The 22,800-nt window shown below is 35.8% G+C and overlaps 1 protein-coding gene across 2 annotated transcripts in view; it reads left to right on the forward strand.

The window, feature by feature from the left end:
* Positions 1–4,388: 4,388 nt before the first annotated feature.
* The window catches only part of IKZF2 (IKAROS family zinc finger 2), a 138,233-nt gene continuing 119,821 nt past the window's right edge, over positions 4,389–22,800 (forward strand). The window contains exons 1-4 of one of the 2 annotated variants that reach the window (XM_054585689.1): positions 4,935–5,204; positions 6,356–6,459; positions 7,958–8,006; positions 8,796–8,900. In XM_054585689.1, coding sequence (XP_054441664.1) covers positions 7,973–8,006; positions 8,796–8,900 — 139 coding nt within the window. In that variant the 5' untranslated portion in view covers positions 4,935–5,204; positions 6,356–6,459; positions 7,958–7,972. Of the gene's footprint in view, positions 4,511–4,934; positions 5,205–6,355; positions 6,460–7,957; positions 8,007–8,795; positions 8,901–22,800 lie in introns of those variants that run through there. The other variant, XM_054585690.1, reaches the window with a different exon arrangement.

The raw sequence follows: 22,800 nt of genomic DNA on the forward strand, positions 1-22,800 counted from the left end.
TGTTTTTGAGCACAGCTATTTACATTTGACCCAGCTCACAGTTCCTTCAGTTTTGCATTAACGGAACACATTTCCTCAAATGCTGAACACATCTACATTTTAAAGCGACTATGATAGTTTTCGAGACATCTTTAAAAATGTGTGCTTTCATTTTTATTCAGAAGCCTCTCTAGTCATTACCTCCTAGGTCTAAGTTTAACTCCCAAAACTTGTAATTCACATTTGGGATAGGGATAGCTTATCATCTGCTCTATATCAAAACATGCTCTCTAGAAGAAATCTGATATTATTCTATCAAAGTGTGAAGTTAAGTCATAGTGTTACCTTTTCTAGGTACAAGAGCCTATCTCTAATTGCAAAGTGACACTCTTAAGGATTGTTAAAAGAAACTATTGTTCAGAGTGGAGAGAATGAGAAGACCCTTACAATGTATGACTCACATGCCACCCAGACAGACCCCAGACTATTAATGCAGTCAGGGAGGCAAAGTTGTCAGGCATTAATATGCCTTATTTATGATCTGACAGTGTTTTCTTTGAAATTATGGTTCCAATTCTGGCTTCCTTGCTTCTTCATAGTGCCAATCTAGGTCGACAGGAGAAAAGTGAGACCATTGTTCCACATCCTACTTAAAAAGAGAACACCACTTCAAAGAGGAGAATAATAGCACCTGGCAAAAATCAAACAAACGATCAGTTTTAAAACATTGTGCCTATGTGTGCTTGTTAATCTCAACTGTTTCAAGGATTCAAGGTATTTTTGGGTACATACTCTAGATGATTAGGTCCTATAACTAGAACGATAATGCCGTCTAAATAAAAAAATTAATACATAATAATTTCCAAAATTTTTTCCTTAATATTTCCTTAATATGCAAGGTTTTAAATCGTCCTCTTCTACCCTCTGCTGAAAACAAAACCCAAACTTAAAAACATAGAGTTGATTCTTTGAACAAACAAAAGTGCACTTTGATCCAAATTCCTTTAAAGGATAATAGGGCTTTAAAATCTAAAACAGATAAATAAGCCATCCAAAAAAGACACTATTAATACATCATGATTTACTTTTTAGCTACAATGCCTTTTGAAATTTTTCTTTTGCTAATTGCACTTAGTGGTTATAGAATTAAAGCTGTTGCATTCCTTGATAATCAACCTGTTTCATGAATTGGCAGGTATTAACATGAAAAATTTGTTTAAGAAACAGAAATACATGGACACATACATGTATTTTACTCAAAATTATATTTGATATACAATTTTAATCACTTTTACTATTTGTAGTTGTAAAATTCATATTATATCCACCAATTTATATTATCTCACATTCTTCACCTGAACCGTAAGCCAGAGCTATTTGTAACATGTGATCCAAGATTTGACCAAATTCTTTATGGAATGAGAATGTATCCTTGATATTCTACCAATTTTGTCCCTTGAAAACAGTTTTAACACATGGAAAGTAGGTATGTGATTAGCTCCTTATTCATCCATCCAGTAAATGTTTATTGAGTAACAACTCACCAAACATTTTGCTAGTTCTAAGAAAACAATTGTTAGCCAGACATAATTCCTGCCCTTAAAAGGATGACATTCTAGTGGGGGAGGGCTTGTCTTTTAAAAATTCAACAAATGAATAAAATACTTACAAATTGTATAATTCTCATTAGGGATAGAGACAGCCGTAAGATGAAATATTGCCATTTGCAACAACATGGATGGATGGATGAGAATATTACACTAAGTGAAATTAAATCAGTCAGAAAAAGCTAAGAACCATACGATTTCACTCTTATGTGAGAGACAAAACTGAATTCAAAGACACAGACAGCCAACAGCACGATGGTCATGGATGTGGGGGTTTGGGGGGTTGGAGACATAGTAGAAGGTAAAGGGTTAGGTCCAGTATATGATGACGGAAGACAATTTGACTTTGGGTGGTGGGCACGCAATGAAATACATAGAGCATATGTCACAGTACTGCACACTTGAAACCTATGTGACCATATGAAGCAATGTCACCCCAATAAATTTAATAAAAAAGAAAAAAACCTCAACAAATGAATAAAATATTTAAATTGTGTAGGGAGCGAAATGTGCAAGTGCTGCTATAGGGGATGGTGCTGGGAAGGCGTAGTTTGACTACGGTGGGACAGAAAGCATCGGGGAGAATCAGCTATGTGAAACATGCTGGGGTTAGGAATGTTTTCTCCCCACTCCTCACCCCATCCCCGAAGTGAAAATTTACCCAACTGGGAATGGTAGGCAAAGAGAACGGTACTATACTTCCCTAATAGTACATTTTTATGCATAGGGTAACTATATATGTACTTTTAAAATGTGTGTGGTATAGATTATGGTAAAAGATGGAAAAATGTTCTCTAACCACTATAACAATGCCGTTGAGAAGAACTGTGAACAAAGTGAATTACTATAGTTTATACAAGGGTTCCTCCCTACAAGTGGAACTGTGAGTCTCAGAGCCAGGACTATTCAACTGCAGAGGATAAAATAGAAGCCCTAGTTTTAGTTTGTACAATAAATATAATCTTGACTTCTTTGGGGTAAGTTGGATATACGGTGATCCGCAAATGAGAAAGGAACATAGGATGTTAAAAAAAAAGAGGGACAGTTTTCCCCAAATGGTCTAATTCTCACAAGTGGTCATTTGCCATTCCAAAATCTGAGAGCCATTGTCCCCTGCCCAAATTTCACATTCTGGGGGAGACAAGTCACCAACACTGAAGTACTATCTGAATGCTTAGCCACTAGAGGGAGAGAGTGTGCCTCTGGTGATGGGGAAACCAATGGAAGTCACTCCTGTGAAGGATAGTCTTTCAAAACAGCTAAATTAAGCTCTAATCAGCAAGGGGAGAAGGACTTTATCAACAGTGGTAGTTTTGAGGAACTTTAGGATGATTCCTTATGACTTCACAATAATTCTTCCATCAAAGAATTAAATTGCTTACACTATCCAGACATCTCATCTTAATTTTCAATGTTTTAATTTCTTTTGAAAGGACCTCCATAACTTTGTAGCTACTTAAACACTTAGGCTTAGTTTTTAGGAGGGATTATAACAGTTTAGAGAAATTATGGTACCCTTTATATACTAGGAACAAATATTCCATTTTTCTAAGATAATTTAAGATTAAAATATTTGCTGTCTATTGGGATGATTCAAATGATGTGTGTAATTCTGTTTTCTTTCTCAAATACAACTTTTATTTAGCTAATTGACATGTTTAAGAAAACTGTTTTTACCAACATATAATTCACAGAAAGTGCAGTTTTTCTTAAAATTGTTGTAAAGTCATTGCTAGCCTGAGCCCAAATGATTTGCTCTCCAGTGAATATTGGATTATCTTGTTTGCAGTATGGCATCAAATACTTTTTTTTCACAACTTAATACCCAGACAAATGGTTACAATTAATAAATACGATGTATGAAACTTTTAAAAAGTAATTCATTATAAAATGTAAATACAGTATTACACAAGCTATACGTGTATCAATGTGAATGAATTTCTTCCCCATTGACGTATCAAAAGGAAAGACATTATCCAAAATTTCCCAGACATACAGAGTGGTGCTTAAGATACAGTTGATGATTTTATTTTCAATGTATCACTTTCTATCTTCAGCAGGAGAAAAAAATAAAAGAAAAAATGAAGAGAAAAGAAAAAAATAACAACTCAGCAACTATTTCTGGGATTCTTGAAAGGAGGAGTTCAGTGCCTACTTTCAGCATTGATTTTCTCCACATTCTGTGATATGGTTTCTCAGAAATGCTTTTTGGCAGTCCTAATAATTTTATGTGTTTTCAAACTTAAGCCACCCAGACTACACAGTTCAGTATTTTCAGCTCCTTTCATTTTCTTTTTCCCTTTAAGTACAGAAGTCTCTATTCCCTCTTTTTGTAAATGTGGTCAAGAAAAATGCTAAATGCTACTATTTGTAGCAAGAACAAGCACTTAACATGACGATCTATTTAAGTTCTTCCCAAATAAAAATGCTGTGCGATAACTAATTGGTAATCTTGATGGGCAACACTTTATTCCCAACAACTTTTTGAACCCACGCGCGTTCCTTCGACTTTGATGGATGTGGCAGTTGCCTGGGGGAGAAAAACGCAAACAGACACTCTAATTGTGAACTTGGGCTGGAAAGCACTTCCAAAACAGTAAGAGTTAAGCTTCATTTCAGACCTGAGTTTCCTTCTCAATCCATTCCCGAGGACCCTTGCATGCTGGTTCGTGTCCTGGTCTACATGGTGCCATTCACTGGAATTGCATCGCATAGTTTATTGCGAAGCCTGAGTGGGTGGGTCCACGCGCACACCCCGACTCGGGCCAGGACGCCCAGCCCGGAGCTCCGCGTCGGGCGCCTCGATCGCCGTCCGCTCCCGTCGCCGGGCCTCACCACAAATCCCATTTGGAAAGAAAACTTCACGCGGCCGAAATGAGCCTCCCCTCACCGTTGCAATCCTTCCTTCCCGGCCGGCAGAAAACGTGAGATTTATTATGACTTGGAGGGAGCTTGTTGGGGTGGCGGTGGCAGTCTTGGAAGCGCGTTACCTGGGCCCCCCTTGGGGGCGGGATTCGTCGTCCGGGGTCTGCCGGGCGGGGGGCGACGCAGCCGGGCGCGCGGGTGGGCGCGAGAGAGTGCGCGCGTCGCCGAGCCGCCGGGGCAGCACTTGTCCTGTAATCGATTGCCGAGCGCGCCGAGCGGCCCAGCGCTCAGACACGCGCACACGCGCCCTTGCCAGCCCGCGCGCGCACACTTACACTCTCACACACGCACAGGCACCCAGGCCCCGCACACGCGCGCGCACGCACGTCCGCCCGCCCGCCCGCCCGCCCGCCCGCGCCCCGGGCCCCGCTGCCCGCCGCCGCCTTCTCCAGCCCGCCCTCCGCCCGCGGGCGTCTGCGCGAGCCCGGCCGGCGGGGGAGATGTGCTCCGGCTGCGGCGGATCGGTTTCTCGGGGTTTGACCAGCTGTCCCGGGCTAACCCTGCTCCTCGCTGAAGATGGAGGAAGTAAAAACAGGATTACCCTTAGCTACAGATCCACTGCCTTAGTTTCCACCACCAACTGCAGTGCACAAACACACGTTAGGCACAGAAAAGAAAGAAAGAGAGAGGACACACTAACAGTAAACACAAACAAAAGGGTGATGGGATTATTTTACTGCATGCACTGCTGAGGTAAATCTCCGTTTGGCTTTTGCGTGGTGAAGAACAGCTCTTGTTTTGTCTTCTTATTCATAGATTATATATAAATATATGTGTCTGATTTGCAAAGGGGGGAGTGTTTTCAAAGTTAAGAGTAATTATATAGCATCTCGTTTTGCACTGTGATGTGATCAAATGACTTGTTGCTGTTAACCAGTAATAACAATAATAATGTAGATATTTTTCTCCGGGAGGGATGGCTTGTGGTTATGATTAGGGTAATAATTTCTGTAAAGGACGCTCAGGGAACCGGGAGGAGGATGATGTCCTCTGCCTTAATTTATCGTCCCCCCTTGTAATCTGTTTCTGGGATGTTAATCGATTAATCAGTTCTCATCTCTATAGCTGTCATGGATTGGGACTTGTTTTGCTTTGTTTTAACTTGAATTCCAAGAAATACTGGGTAGCTTGGCATAAATTGCAGCTGTCCGGATAGAAGGTAATAACCAGATCGTGTTGGAATTAAAAAAGAAAAACACAGGTATGACACATGTAAAAAGGCAGCAGTTAAATCACTTTGACAGGTTCTAGTATGGGCGAAAGAGATGGAATTAAGATTTATTTATTTATTTATTTTGCCAAGGGCGAAAAACAGTCTTGTGAAGTTGGCCTAGGCTCCTTGCTGGGTTCTGCCTGACTGTCTCTCCCCTCTAACCCCCCCGCCCCCCCACCTTTTCTTTCAGTTTTCTTGTCTTAGCTTTTGGTCGATTCTTAAAGAACCGGTGGATCAAGTTTTTTCTCTTCTTGTTAATCGCATTGCTGTAGCACTGACTGACCTCTCTCTCTCTCTTTTTTTCCTCTTTCCTGAAAGTACGTGGTGCCATTCCTGAGTGACTTTTCCTACTAGACCATCCCAAAGGGACGAGGGGGAGGGGTGGAAGGAGGAGGAGGAGGAGGTGGAGGAGGAGGAGAAGGGGGGTGTTCCTTCTCTCTCATTTCTTGGTTTTGTTTATCAGCGGATCTGTTTGCTGGATTTGGGCTCGGAATGACCCACCTGTAAAGTGCTTTTCCTTCCTCCTCGCCTTGAACTCTGCAGGGGGCTTGGCTTGGAGGGGGCAAGGGAGGGAAAGAGAGAAGGGGGGAACACAAAAAACTTCTTTCTTTCTCTCTCCGTTTATCTTCAGCCCGACATTGTCACCTCTTCTTTGAGGGGTTAGAAGAAGCTGAGATCTCCCGACAGAGCTGGAAATGGTGATGAATCTTTTTTAATCAAAGGACAATTTCTTTTGTATGTACATTTCGTTTCTCTTTCTCCTTTTCTTTTTCTTTCTTTCCTTCTCTGAGGGTTAATAACCATTTCATTGATGGGGCAGACTTCTTTCGCTTCTCCCTGACGTTCCTTTCTTTTTAATATGTGTGTGTTAAATGTGTACATTTTTAAAGAGATAAACTCATTTGTAAAATATCCGAAGAAACTGCGCCCCTTTTAAACTTTACGGATGCCTTTCTTTAAAGCCTTATGTAATCATAATTTGAAAGAATTTGATAACAGTACAGCAGGTTGAAATTTAAGTGCTATGTAGTGGCTGAGTTGGGAATTTGATCTGATTATTCCATAAAGAAAGAAAGTTTTTTTGGGGGGTAGGGAGGGTGGTGGTGAAGAAGGGGAGGGGAGGGAGAAGGGAAGTGGTTTTGGAGACAAGAAGTGAAGCTGCCTGTTTTCCAGTAAGTAATGGAGAAATTCCAGGAGCCAGGGCTAAATATACTTGGCGATCAATACAGAAATGGCTCATTGTGAATAATTTAGCTGCTGGTGCAGTGAGAGTTTTGAAACTAAAGGCAAAAAGGACCAGGGCCAAAGGAAAAAAAATAAGTAAAAATCTCCTCAGGACATGTCAATTCTTTAAACTTTTTCCTTCAAAGAATACAGTTAGCTTATCGATCTTTTCCTTATGTAAAATCAAAGCTAGGGGGTGTCATCTCATACAATTTACTTTTGTTTCTGAGAATTAAGTTCTTGTTTTGCGTCATTCGTACATGAGAATAATTCCCCAAACTTTGAAAAAGTGATTCCCCTCCCAAGAGCAAAAAGTTTATGAAATTTTCAAAATCTGAATGTATTAAGTAAGCTTGGCATTTGTATCCAACCATGTTCTGGCAGGAAATTAAGGTTACATCGAACAGGTGCTTACACAGAACTTGGGGTAGGCTAAAATGTCAATACAAGTTCGGGAGCTGGGTAACTACTGCAGGAATCTTAGAGACTCGCTTGGGCTCTAAGTTTTTTGTTTTTGTTTTTGTTTTGTTTTCTTATGTTTGTTTGTTCGCCCCCCTCCCTCTTAGAACATGATGAACCAACTTGCAACAATTGTGAATAGAGCTATCTGTATACTAGGGAAGTCCTCAAACTGCAGTGTGATTGTGGGAAGGAGTGAGGGGTAAAATACTTAAACCCCATTTAAAGCTGGCACGTGTGAGATGTGACCCCCTATTTTTTTCTTTGAATCGAGTATATTCTGGTGAACAGAGTCATTCCTTGCTCACTACAGCCCACCTCACAGCACACCTATCTTCCCTATCCTATCTCCAGCAGGAATCAGATCATTTGCAGAAAGAGTTCAGTGACTTGCAAATGAGCACATACAGTACGTTGTAGTATGTTTCTTGGGCACAGGTTGCAGCAGCAGCAACATGGGCTAACTGCTTGGAGCTTCAAATAAGTTAAGCATTTAATGGCAGAACTGAAAGGAATCATTGTGTTAAGGGTATAATCTTTTGTGTTGCAGCACTGCACTTTGACTATGGAAACAGAGGCTATTGATGGCTATATAACGTGTAAGTATTCTTTTTCATGAATTTTTTATTGGTAATAAAATTATGCTTTTGTATGACCTGTATTTTAACTTGTCAATTGTAAGTTTTTATCACGGTGGACTCTTATTTTCTGTTTTCACAAGTCCACCTTTAAATGAGTTTGATAAAATAATAGCATACAGTGAAATAGAAGAAAATATAGAAATATAATTATTAAGGGTAACATGTAAATCAGTATTAGTAGATCCACACTTTATGACTGATTACTTTACCTAAGTTTAGAATAGGTCCGGTTAAATATATGTCTACTGATCTGGAGTGTACAAAATATTTATTACTCAGTAGCCTAATTTTTCAGACACATACTGTGAAAGAGAGTGAGCTTCCTTAAGTTGACATGTTTTTTGCCAGCTCTCCTTTCAAACATCTAACTCCCTGATAGCTGGCATTTTGGAAACAGCTCATTATGAATACTGTATGTTCAATGATTAAAATAGATTTTAAAATAAACTTTCTTTTTTCAAGTAAAGGATACTTTGGATACTCGTAATTCCTCTTATTTTTCAGTTAAGATGATTGTGATAATGAAATTTTGTATTTTTTTTATTGTGTGCTGGTTGTGGCTTTTTGTCATTTCATTCATTTACTATATACTTCTAAATGATATTGCCTTATAGTTACTTTTAAGGAAAAATGTATTACATTAAAATTCCAAGGCTGTTCGTGCCACTGCGTGTATGAAACAAAGTTGGTAATTAGATGTTATAAGACCATGAACAGAGACCAAAACATTTTATTTTGTGAACACAGGTGACAATGAGCTTTCACCTGAAAGGGAGCACTCCAATATGGCAATTGACCTCACCTCAAGCACACCCAATGGACAGCATGCCTCACCAAGTCACATGACAAGCAGTAAGTCTTCTTTTTATGATTTTTTTTTCTATTTCTCTAGCGACAGACTTGAATTTGTTAGGTCTGTGGGGTCCTCTCACATTGTGTTGTAGCTGCTGCTATAGATTTTGCTAAAGAAAGAACAACAGAGATTTATTCCTGTTCCTTCTAGTATCATAAAACATGAGTCTGCTTACTAGTCTGAACTATCCCAAGGTGGCATTTGGGAGCTGGTGCTTACCTGTATCAGGTAAGAAATGTTAGGCTTTTCTGGTTATTGTTTTGACTTGCCAGGTTTATGACTAGATTTGTTGTTGTTGTTGGATGAAAAAAAAAGAGATGGAAACATGTCACTTCCAAAGGACTCTTCACAGTTAAAAAATGAAATAATTTTATATTGCGTTGGTAAAGAGCTAATCCATCAGTGGCAGAATTACAGTATTACTTGCCTTTTTTTTTTTTTAAACCCGTGAAAGTTTTTTTCTCCAAAGTATTGAAAGTTAAGTGTAATTGAAAATTTGTAGAACTCATTTACATCCACTTCTCTAACAAAGTGAATGCGTTTTGTTTAGGACTGCCCCGAAAAGAACTGAGAAACTTTGGAAGGATGTTTTGGAATAGGAAGTTATAGGAATAGACAGTTTTGGTTACTATTTTTTATGAAGAGTCATTGATTAGTATAGTAAACTTTTTTGTGTAACAAAAGAGCAACTTGTGTTCTGTCAGTGACAGAAAACAACATACTTTAAGACCATTGTTTGTTTTCTTTTCTAATTTTTATCAGTTTAGTTATCAAGTACAAATGCTCTATTATTCCTATTCAAACAAAATTTGAAATCGTGTGTGTCCCTTATAGTTTTGGTATATGTTATATACTTCTATAGAGAAGACATCTGACTTATAGTTAACTTGGAAGTTTTCTATTTGAGTGATGATATGTGAAGGAAAGGTATTTTTTTTCCTTTTTTTAAAGTGAAGATTTAATAACTAAAAAAACTGAATCATCTATTAAATTACAAGCATATCGTTAATTCTCATTTTCTGGAGAGAACAAATTTTCCTTTCCAATTCCCTCTTACAGTTTTCAAAACTTAAGGTTATTATTAAGCTATTGGCTTTGTAAGTAGTAAAGACTACTGGATTGTAAGCAAAAGTATATGCAGTGCTATTGAATACATTTTGCAATTTATTAACTTTAAGTGATTCTAACTATTGACTTGAAATTTTGATTGAACTATGTGAATTTACTTATTTAATAATTTTATTAATGGGAAACACTTTCTAGGAGATTGCATTCTAGAAGCAGTTGTTGAAATTCTTTTATCATGTAGAAAGAAAAAGTAATAGTGAGTGATTGTATATTAAATTCTAGTGCTAACCACTTATAATGGATTTTGTAGCATTAACTTATTTTTTGCTAGTTGGCTATGATTTGATAACAGTTATATTATTACTGTAATATAGGCAGTATAATTTTTACTTTTTAACATTTTAACAATGTTACTAGTTCTTTGGTAGAGTGTATTTTTATTTCTCAGATAAATTTTGTATAATTTCCTAAAGAGGAAAAGTAGATGAATATGCTATTTCTGTTAGCCAACTATTTAACTATTGGCTTTAGAAACATTGAATATACGGGATAGATATTAATGTTAATCGTAGACTTTTGACTGTTACCCCCTAGCCACCACTAGAATATCATCAGGAAAATGCTTTTTAATTGGTTAACTGCATCCTTTATTTGTGAATTTGTTTCTGGTTTAGCAAGTCCCGGCTTCAAAAGGTAGTTCACCCATTGACTTTAAATACATAGTGCAGAGAGTAGGCATGATCAGTTTGAACAAATTAGAGCTGTGCTTTTGACATTTGGGCTTTTCACACCCAATAACATTAGCCTTATGTTTGGTAAAGAGGGTTGTTTTTTTTTTTTAACTTACTAGCCTGTGGCAGTTTCATGTTAGTATGGTTTTTGGCTGAGCTGCACATGTTTTCGCGTTCTTTTCCAAAGAGTTGCAGGTTAAATATTTTGGCTCTCACTTCAGAGCTGTCTTGCATCCTTTATGTAGCCTCTATTTACAGTATCTAGGTTACCCACTTAGGTGTTAGATGCAGAAGATACCCATTTTTCCTTTCTGTTAGATCTAGGAGAATATCAGCATTTGATGTTGCCAAAGCAAAAAAGTGGTAGCGGGAGACTCTTATCTATTAACTTGAACAGGAGACCTAGAACTTGTCACTCATATTTTTCTGTAACAGACCTGTCAAATCGCTTGTGTCTGAGATCACTGGTTTTTGTAAATCCCTTTGCATGCATTGTTGACTTTATTAAATGCAAAGAACTTAATTATTTTCTGCATTTTTTATATCATCATCTATACTTCCTGAAAGGCTGTTGCTTCCAAAAACAGAATTGCAATTTCGATTCAAAGTATTAAAGCCAAAAGTGAATGTGAAAATCTTTCTGATAGATGGCTTCCAGTAGCAGCAAGGAAAGGAAGAGGAGTATATGTGTAAGGGGGGAAAAGTTATTTTAAAACAGTTTAGAAAAAAAGTAAAAGAATTAAAACCTTTGATTTGTATGAAATAACTAACATTCTGACACTAAAGCATTGATAAGATGGGATAGCCCACCTATTGTGGCTTTAGGAAAGTGGTCAGTTTCACTCTGCAATCCAGGTCGTTTGTTTAGGTTATTTGATGACTATTCTCAGATGAAGAGTATCTGTACAACTTGCTGTCAGCTATTGTATGATAAATAATGACAGCAGATCTCACTGTTGGACAGGGCTAGAAGAGAACATCGGCAACATGGGAGAGAACAAAAAATGTTATAATGCCTGACAGGGTTTGGTTTCAAAATTCAGCATGTAAGATTACCTTAAAAAGAAATAAGAGGTATTAATGATCTTAACATTTTATAATGACTACTCCCTATGTTTTAGAATGAATTTTCTTAGAGAACTTTAGACTTTTTCTTCTGGAATAAGAATCTCTTTGATAAGAAGATGAGCATTGTTGCCTGAGATCATTAGTGTACATATTCAGTCTGCTGACAGTGTTCGGTGTCAGGGATGACAGTACATGCCTTGATGGCTACTGGAAATACACAGTGTTAAGTTATTTTAAAAATAGATCCTGGAAGTTAAGAATCTGAGACAGACAACTCAGACAGAACAATATAAAAATAATCCATATTGTATTTCGGCCCATCAGATGAGACCTGTTTTGTGATTCCTTCTGTTTCTGGGTTAGCTCATTTCCAATTCTTGCAAAGTCGCTTCAGTATCGGGTTCAAACTGGTCTATATCTGCTGCTGATTATTGTGAAAAGAATTTTAAGTTTCAAAAAATTTTAATTAATTTTAGTTTTCTTATCATCTACTTTTATGATGCCAATGAGTGAGTTTTGTCTGGAAATAGTTAATTGGTAGGAAAACATACTCTGACACAGACCTTTTTTGTTTCTATTTCTTTAAAATCTTTACATGGCTCAAGTTTGCAGTCAATACAATTTATCAGTCACTTTGGTGGCCAGATGGCATGTATGGAATTGGAAGAAGTAGTAAATCTAGTTTTACAAGACTCTGACCAATAATCAGGTCAGAGAATCTAGTTTATCCTTTTCAGAGTGCCTCATATTAATTTTTTTTAGCTTAGTTTCCATTTTTAGGACCTAGTGAAGCAGAAGTATATTATGATTTCCATTTTTCGTATGTGGAAATGGACACTTAAAGAAATCAGTTGGCCTTTTAGGCCCCTTAGCAGAAGGAAGAAGTTGTCAGGATTGAGACATAAAACTGTGATATGACTTTGTAAGTTAGTTGGCTTACTTAACTGATATTTCTCTGTAATGTCATTATGTCAGGATGCTCACCATGTCCAATACTGACCCTTGTTTTAGTGACAAAAGCAGTATTACAGAAGTAGAGGAGGGTTATTAGGAGGGTGGAGTAATATCAGATAATCTTCTTCTAGTGCACTTAAAAAAAATAACACATTATGGGACTCACCAGCTTTCTGAGTTGTCTTGTATAGCTTAGTTTGGCAGTCACCCTTGGTTGGATTTCCAGAGGATACACCCTAATATAACGTCAGGTGGGCTTGATGTGAAAACTCACTGTTTTTGAATTGTAGTATTGAGGTTTGTGTAGATACCCAACATACCTTAGTTTTTACTTGTTAGGAAGGTTTTTTTTGTGTTTTTTTTTTTTAAGTTTGATTTGATTTCTTACACCTTATCAGATTTAAGTGTCATGGCTACATACCAAAATTTAAAAAAAAAAGGGAAGAAGAGAGAATCAAAAGAAGTATGTGCGTGCAGGGAATTAACAGCAAAAATGCTGTATTTTTGTCTTGCACCTTATTTGTCCCTTCCCCAATTTTTGAGCTGCTTCAGAGTAAGAATAAAGGTCTGCTTTCAAGAAACAAAACAAATTTATTATAGAAGTGTTATCCTTATTGCCTCTTATCTTTTCTCAAACCTGTCTTCCTCACTGGAAGTGCATTTTAAAAAATGTAACCAGATTAATTTGGTTCTATAGGGAGTCTTCCTTCAAGCCCTGGTGGATTGAGATCTCTGGGTTTCATGCTCTTCTTCCCTAACTTTGAATATTGATATATTTGGATCTTACGATATTTTGAAAGATCAATAGCAGAGTCACAGTTCTGAAATGAATAGAATATGTTGTTTTTCTTTGGTTTTATGTGTTTATATCAAATACACTTATTGATCCGGTAGTCTTTTCCTTTTGTGGGTTAATCAATAATGAAAATATTTCTGCTTTGAAGGAGGTAAGGGGTATTTAGGAACTATTTCCCTTATTATAAATGTTTAATCAGTATTGGAATGAGAGATGGGAAGAGGGGCACAATTTCTGAGTGTACATAGGATGCATCCATGTTATTTCACTTAGTTTCCACATCAGCTCTGTGATGTTAATAGTTACTCTGTTCTATAATACAGAAGACTGATTGTCAGTGGGCTTAAAATATGGGCTTTGGAGTTATATGGGCATATGTTAGAATTCTTAATTGGCCACTAACTTACTATGTGACCCTAGGCATGTTACTTCACATCTCTTAGCTTATCTGTAGAATGGAGATATGCAATCCCTACCTCAGTGGACTTTTGTGAGGTTGGGGTGAGGCAATATATTCAAAATGCTTAGCACAGTTTCTGGCTCATCCAGTAAATAATCACTGCTGGATCAGAGCAGTCAAGCTACTTTTTCATTGTCCCATGACTCATAAGGAAAAGAGTTTGTTGTCAAATCCAGATGTTTGAAACTCAGGTCTTTTTTCTTTTTCTTTCCTTTTTACTACATAGGTCCATGAAACAGCAGCAGGTATTACTAATAATGTAGGGTAAAAATTGAAGAAAAAACCCTCTATTATTTAAAGCATCTATGAAGATTTTGGTTAAGAAAGAAGTAGAGTTTATCTATATATTAGAAACCCTTTTTATTAGTTTCAATGTTCTTGAGTTTTATATTTTTGGATATATGTAAAGAAAAATCATGGCTTACTATTGGTGTTCCAAAGACACCTGTCATTAAGAATGGCAAGGAAAAAAAAGTCCTCTTAATAGAGAAACCTATCCACATCTAGAACCAGTTCTTTCTTTAAAAGTCTGCATCTAAAATTTTACTTTATTGAGGCTACTGGTAGTACCATACATTCTCAGTTTGATACTACTAATCAGATTGTACGCCTGATTGTTGCTGATAGGTTAGGTGTTTTAAATTTAAAATAAGCTTAATTTTCACTTGTAGACATTTGACATGTTGCTGTATTGTTTCAGTTGATTCATTCAACAAATACCGGTAGGCTACTTTTTATATAACACATATTAAGATAAATCCAAAGGTGAATAGTACACCATCCTTATTCTCAGAAACCTACACTCCAGTTTGAAAGACAGACCTCTAAATAGGGCATTATACTATGCCCTCAGTGTTCTAATCATTATGGGGAATGGGGCAGGGAGGGTACCAGTTCTGAAGACATCCTAGAGGGAGAGGCTGCTTGAGCTGAGACTTATTAAATGAATAGGATTTAACAGAGAAGCGGAAGGCTTTTTCAGTAAACTCACCTACAATGGTAGCTGAGAAGTAACAGATATGTTCTGGGAAATCCAAACAAATGGTACTTCTGGATTTGTAAAGTTTGAGCCTAGGAATCTGAGGCCAGAGGTGACTCTGGAGAATTAATCAGAGAAAGATGATGGCACATCTTGTATTAGAGGGAACTTGGATTTCACTTTCAAGAAAGCCAAAGCAGATGACTTGCGTTTTGATTGACATAGATTACACTGGTGCAATGTGGGAAAGAAAAGATTTGGATGGGGACAAGTCCAGAGGCAGGGGCTTCTTTAACAGGCTGTTGAAATAATTGAGTGAGAAGTCACGAAAGCTAGTGGTAATGGGGATAATAAGCAAACGAAAGATTTAGCAAATGCATAATAGCTTAAAGTGGACGGGACTTGGACAGTAGGATAAAGGAGAGTAGTTCATGATGATCCCTAAGTAATTGGATAGATGGCAATACGTTCCATCAGGGGAGCCGGGAAATACTGGAGCAAGTTTCCAGGAAAATATTTAGTTTAGTCTAATTCTGGGTACAGAAAGTTTGAAGTACCTGTAGAATTTGGGAGAGAACAGCAATCAGGCAGGTAGATAGATTAGACGCAAGTGTGAGTTTTCCTAATTAGAGAAACCTAATATGTATCTTGTGGTTTTGTTTCTTTCCCTCCTGTATTGTTTGAACACTAGTTTAGTATTTCTTAAAAACTTTCCAAGTAATTCTCAGCATTTGATCAGTGACGTTACTTCCCTAACTGCCCCGCTAAATCAAAATTCTATATTGAAATGTATGAGCACAGGTTTTAATGAACTCTCTTTGCTTAATGGAGTCCTTTTATGCTAGTCTCAGAAGTTGGATTAGTTGATGTGATTGACTCACTAATTTTTAAACAAAATATGCCAGCCCTTCTTAAAATTTTGTGATAGATTCAATATCATCACTTCTATGATTATACATTTTAAAAAGTCATACACTAATGTATGCCATATACTCCAATGCCTCCGCGGAAATTAATGACTTGTCTTTATTTTGTAACCTATTTATTTATAAATAAATATATAATTTCAAATATATAATTTGTTAACTAAATACACACCAGTTCTACCACACTAATAATCAAGGAATTTAATAATTTTGTCTAGAACTTTTTTGAACACTTTGAGATAAATATACATGCATGATATATAGTATTTGAAAATGGTGTGGTATACACTTAAATTTTTAAAAACTTTATAATATCATGCCACGTGGGGTCAAATTACCTTGAGGGAAAAAAGTAATATAAAAAACATCTTAACTAACATACTTATTTCCTCAAAAATATCTGTTATGAAACTTCACCTTAAAAACCTAAGCTCTGATTACTCAAGACATCATGGAATTCCAAATGCATGTTAATGATGGAAATATGTCATCTGAGAGTTCCTGTATGTGGAGATACAGAACTCTCTAGAGAGATATTTTTCATCTTTTAAACATTGATCCAGCCAGCATTTATTAAGCACTTACTTTGGGTGATGCACTGCTGATACTGGGGCACGGGAAATCCTAGTGTTTTTGGTAGAGAAGGACATTATCTTTTAGGGTCCAAATTAATTCATGTTTTATTTGAGATTTTTTTCAGCTATTTTTTGAGATGCTTATTTGAAGTAATCTTACCGCATTTAGAAGCAAATAAGTGTGACGTGCTCATCATGATTCATATCCATTATAGAGAAATGAATTGCTTCTCACCTTTTACCATCATGTGTTCTTCAAAAATGTACAAATTTAAAAATGTACAATAAAACAGACAAAAATAAAACCAGCTTTTAAGATAGGTTTCCACAGGATAACATTTCCCTAAGAAATTTTTTATAATGCATGACTTGGCTCTCAGCCTTGCAAGTTCCAAAACTTGATTGGCGTCACATTTAAAGTAGACCCATATCTCAGGGTTGGCTCACAGTAAACAGCTCTGAAATTGATCTTTAAAATCATAATGCCAATGTATGTCTATACTTTGACTAAAAATAAAACAAATGAAAACCCTGCAACCAACTAACATAGGATCTGGATCATTCCAGTTGGTTTGTCCAGATCATTTTGTCATTGTGAACTGAACTATATGGGTTATCAGCGAAGGTCATTTGATTAGCAAGGAACCAGTACAAAGGAAATTAGTTATGTAATTCAAATATTTAATGACATCGAACTAAGAGAGCCTAATATGTTCACCATCACATTAGAGATACTTTGCCATTTGGATCACTGTGGTTGAAGCCCTTTGTCCAATTCCTTCTTCCCTGGGTGGACATGGATTTAGAGTTCCTAGATACAGACTTGGCCAAAATACTTTTTCTTTTTTTGTTCTCAGCTTCCTTGGCAAATCCCCCAGATTCAGTCTTTTAACTTATAAGACTGTATATAATCGGGTTACAACCAATTTTTGTACATGCCTAGAATTCATTTATTTTTTTAATGTAATTTTTACATTTATTAAGTGTTGATTTTATAGCTTAACTCTATGAATGCAATCTTATAAACCCTATAAAGAATACCCCAACTATTACCATAACTTCAAACTTCCATTCACAGAAATGTTGATGGGTGATGTGGTTTAAGAGGTATTAGTATCTATTATAGAAGATAGAATCTAGCACTGCCACTTGAGAAAGGTACCTTAAGTTAGTTGGGGATTTAGAAGAGCTTCTAGTTTATAGGTCAACAGGAGCAAACATCACACCACTTTCATGAAATTATTGATATAGTCTGACTACAGCAAAGAGATTTTGTAGAAAATTGCAGCATTTTAGATGAGTAAATAGGGAAGGCTATCTTAATTACTGAGTGTGAATTTAAGAATATTTTTCAAAGCACACAGCTTTATTTTGGGGTCACATATTGATTACAAAGAAGTTAGTTGGAGATTTTAAATATGTGAATCTTTGAGGAAAATAACCATGCTTCATCTCTCTCTTCATCCCCAGTATATGATGTCATACTGGGGCATTGGAGAAATCCAGCCATTAGTTATTAATTAACTTATGATTAACATGCTGCATGTGTATATTTAAGTAATGTGCTTCTGAGCTATTTGAGGAAATTTGGGAACTTGATTTCTTAGATGTTGAAATAACTCTTAAATCCTAATTAACTTATTTTTTCTGTTTGGGTATGCATTTATTTTAATCATGTCTCATGATTAAAAAGGATTTTTAAATCTTCTAAAAAGGATTTTGTAATCTTCTGGTCAGCACCTTTTTATACCACACACAAGAATAAATTCAAAGTGGATCAAATTGATCCATGTTAGACCTGAAACCATAAAAATCCTAGAAGAAAACATAAGCAGCAAAATCTTGAATATTGCACAGAGAATTTTTTTATCAACTATACTCCTCAGGCAAGGGAACAAAAGAAAAAATAAATAAATGAGACTACATCAAACTAAAAAGCTTTTGTACAGCAAAGGGAAACATCAACAAAATAAAAGGACAACCCACAGAATGGGAGAACATATTTGTCAATACATCTGATAAGGGGTTAATATCCAAAATTTACAAAGTACTTACAAAACTCAACACCCAGAAAAACAAACAACCTAATTAAAAAATGGGCAAAGGACCTGAATAGACAGTTCTCCAAAGAGGACTTACAGATGGCCCATAGACATATGAAAAGATGCTCTAAGCCCCTAATCGTCAGAGAAATGCAAATTACAACCACAATGAGATACCATCTTCTACCTGTTGAAATGACTGTCATCAATAAGTCAACAAATAACAAGTGCTGGTGAGGATGTGGAGAAAGGGGAACCCTTTTGCACTGTTGCAGGGAATGCAGACTGGTGCAGCCACTGTGGAAAGCAATATGGAGATACATCAAAACATTGAAAATGGATTTACCTTTGACTGCGTGCCTCCACTTTTGGGAATATATCTGAAGGAACCCAAAACACTAATTCAAAAGAACATAAACACCTCTATGTTCATTGCAGCGTTATTTACAATCTCCAATGTATGGAAGCAGCCCAAGCAGCCCAAGTGTCCATATAGATGAGTGGATAAGACAACTATGGGACATTTATACAATGGAATTCTACTTGGCCTTAACAAAGAAGAAAATTTTACCCTTTGTAAGAGTATGGATGGACCTGGTGAACATTATGCTAAGTGAAATAAGCCAGTTAGAGAAAGGCAAATACCATATGATTTCATTCATATGTGGAGTCCAGTGAACAAGCTGCACTAACAAGGAAAATGGGGACAGACTCATAGATGGAGACCAGGATGACAGCTAGTGTTTGGGTTGGGGGTGGGGAGGTTAGGCAGTGGAGGGACTGAGCAAAAAGGAAAAAGGACTGATGGATGTGGTCAACAGTGTGGTGATTGCTGAGGGGAAGGAGGTGTAAGGGGACTAAATGGTAAGGGAAAAATTAAACTAAAAAAAAAACCCCTTATATGAATGAAATCATCATAATGTATTCTTTTCGTTCTAGCTTGTTTCATTCAGCATTATGTTTTTGAGCTTCGAAGCTATAGTTTCTTCATTTTCCCAATTCAACAATATTTCATTATGTGTTTATGTCCCAATTTATTTATCTAGTGTACTGTTTAGGGACATTGTTTCCAGTTTGGGGTTATTATACACAATGCTTTTATACACATTCTTGTGCATGTTTTTTGTCACACTCATATTTGTATTTCTGTAATTTACATATGTAACAATGGGTTGGCTGGGCATAGGTTATGTGTTTGTTCAGATATGGGAATTAGTGCCAAAGAGGTTTACAGATTTCTAAATGGTTATAACCATTTTAACCATTTACATTCTCACCAAGAATGTATAATTTCTAGGGGTTTTTTGATAATGATAGACTGTTAATTTTAGGCATTATGAAGTGTGTAATGTATCTCAGTGTGATTTTAATTTTCATTTTCGAAGTTCCTGTTCAAGTCTTTTGGCCACTCTCTGTTGAGTAACCTGACCTTTTTTTTTCTTTTTAAATGTAGGAATTTAAAAAATATTCTGGATCTGAATCATTTTTGGGAGTATATGTATTTCAGTTTTTTATAGTGTGCATTTCAACCCCTTAAATGATATTTTTTGATGAACAGGCGTTTTTAATTTAAAACAAAATAACAAAAATTTATATTTTTGTGTGGTTTGTTTAAGAAAAATGTACCTACATTAAGGTCACAAGGATTGTCTTGCATGTTAGTATATAGAAACTGTATTATTTTACCTTTCGGGTTTACCAGTCACATAGGTTTGAGGGTTTGAGAGGTTTTCTTTTTTCTTTGCATTCAGTAAGAATCAAATTCTGTTTGTTTCCATATGGATGTTCAATTGAATATACATTATTTGTTGAAGAAACTATTTATATTTCATGAGCTGTTAGCTTTTTCATAAATCAAGACAGTATAATAAATGTGTAGGTCTATTTGTGAACTATTTAAAAAGAGGATCTCTAAGATTCTAAACAGCTCTTTAGGTTTCTGATTTTATACAATCATATTCAGTAGAACACAAGTTAATATAAATGTTTCTGTGAATATTTTATGGTCATCATCATCTAAATTACTAATATTTTTATATAGCAAATTTAGAGTTTATAGTTCACATGCTTATAATTTTAAAATCAATTCTCTATCACATATTTTAAACTACTTTTACTAGCACGTACAAAATGGAATGCTTCAATTAACTTTTCTTACGCACTGTAGATATTTTGAGGAGCACATAATTAATCAGTGTAAAGTCACGTTCTAATAAATTAACATTCTGGGTGTCTGCACCTTTGACATTTTTGTCATTGCTCTCATATTATAGTGGAAGCTGTAACTCTCCTTATACCTGACTATGTCAACTCCACCTCCTTTTAGGACATCAGTATGCAGGGCTTGGCTGTATTTTGAAGTGCTAGGGTACTATGTGGCTCTGTTTCCTTGAATTAACTTTAGGAATTTCTGGTTTAGCTCTAAAGAGGCATCATTTCTTCTACAATTATATAAAACATTTTCTGTTATGGTCCTTTTCATGAAGATCTTCATTGATTTGTTTTTGTTTAAAACAAACATTAATGAGTAATATTTATACATGAAGTGTATTTCTCTTATAAGGTATCTTATAAATCTTTTAGTCAGACATGTTAATATCTTTATCACTTAGATAGTCAGACATGGATTGCCTTATTTTCAATATATGTTATCTTTTGACTAAAAAAAGGATCATTTTTATCTATAGCTTTTAGGCCTGAACATATATGCTTAATTACTGATTAAAATAGGTCCATTTATTTCTATTAGAAATGATTAGTTAGATCATTAGAAATTGGATTGTTTAAGTATTTTTATGTATTAAAATAGGAAATAGTACATAATCATTTTAGGTACTACTTTACATTACAAGTACTTTAAAAACACTGATTCTAATACAATATTTTGAAATATAATCTTAATTTTATTAAATTTGCAAAATATTTTAAAGGAGTAATAGATTTTATTTGGAGAACTAGAAAAAGAAATATGAGATATTTTTGTGAGTCTGCTGTTTTTAAATTCTCAAAATATGAATTACACATTGCCATCTGTCTGAACTATGACAGATTAATGACCTAATGACAGTTTTTGGATTCAGTTTCTTGAAAACAAAAACAAATATAAAGGAAACACGCCCCTTACCCCCCAAAAAACACAATTTAAAATAACTTATTATACATAAATTGTTATTATAGTAAGGCTGTACAAAAATTTTTGATGACATTAAGGAGTCTTAGTTGGTCTCATAGTTTGAGTCCAATAGCTGGTAACAAATTTGAAGAGATGTTATTTCTATAGCAAATCAGAGAAACTATAGTTAACTAAATAATTGCTTTCATGTAACTGAATGTATAGAGAAAGTGCCATTTATGTTTGAAAAGCCTATGTGTGTGTGCATGTATAAGTGCAAAGAATAAATAAGTATAAGGAGGAAACATTGAACTATTGATAGAGTTCAGTTTGGGGTACATGAGGGTAAGCTGGGTGCTTAATTGTTTATTTTAAATAGGTCTGCATCGTTTGGATCTTTTTCAGAAGATCTTTTATTTGTATAATTAAAAGAAAACTAAAACAGTCAACCATCTTCTCAAATCAGTAAAGTATGGAGTTACTCAGTAAGAGAGCCGATGATGTATCTGATAATATAGGTCTAACCTTGAAATTTCAGTGATACTATAGACTCATTAAAATGGACTACTGCCATTGGTGATCAATACTGGTCAGGGGTATTGCCATATACCAATGCTGTCTGCACACTTGCTGAATATTATTTTAGATTTAGTCTGGATATAAGGTATTTTCTTAATGGGGGTAATACAGTGGAATGCCCAAATGAAGTTATATACTCCGCATTTTTTTTGAGTGATTCACAGTATGAGATGTGAACAATGGACATGTAAGTGCACTTGTGCAGTGCTGCGGAGACGCTGTGATGCTATGATGCCGGGAGAAATCTGAATAGGACAAGTTAAAACTGACACTTAGATACTTTGCTCTATGTTGTATATGATAATCATGTGTCTTTTGTTAAAAAGAGATGTAGTGGCATTTTCATGGTTATCAATGTAAAACTCCCTGGAGTATTGTTAATTTTTTACATTAAAACTTGTAAAGATTCATTGTTTTTAGCAACACAACTGGGGCATGTTGCTAGTGGGAATAGGGCCTGTGAAAATAACTTAATTCATATGAAAGAAAAGAGTAAAGGTGTGAAGTACAGAGAACATAGGAGAGGCCTTGCTCAAAAAGGAAAAAAAAAGAATAAAAAGGGTGAATCCAGAAGTGAGAAACAAGCCATGGAGTTCACTAGAATCAGTA

The sequence above is a fragment of the Pteronotus mesoamericanus genome, unplaced genomic scaffold (assembly GCF_021234165.1).
Source record: "Pteronotus mesoamericanus isolate MK-2021 breed Mesoamerican mustached bat unplaced genomic scaffold, CSHL_Meso_final contig_90, whole genome shotgun sequence".
NCBI classification, from domain to species: Eukaryota; Metazoa; Chordata; class Mammalia; order Chiroptera; family Mormoopidae; genus Pteronotus; species Pteronotus mesoamericanus.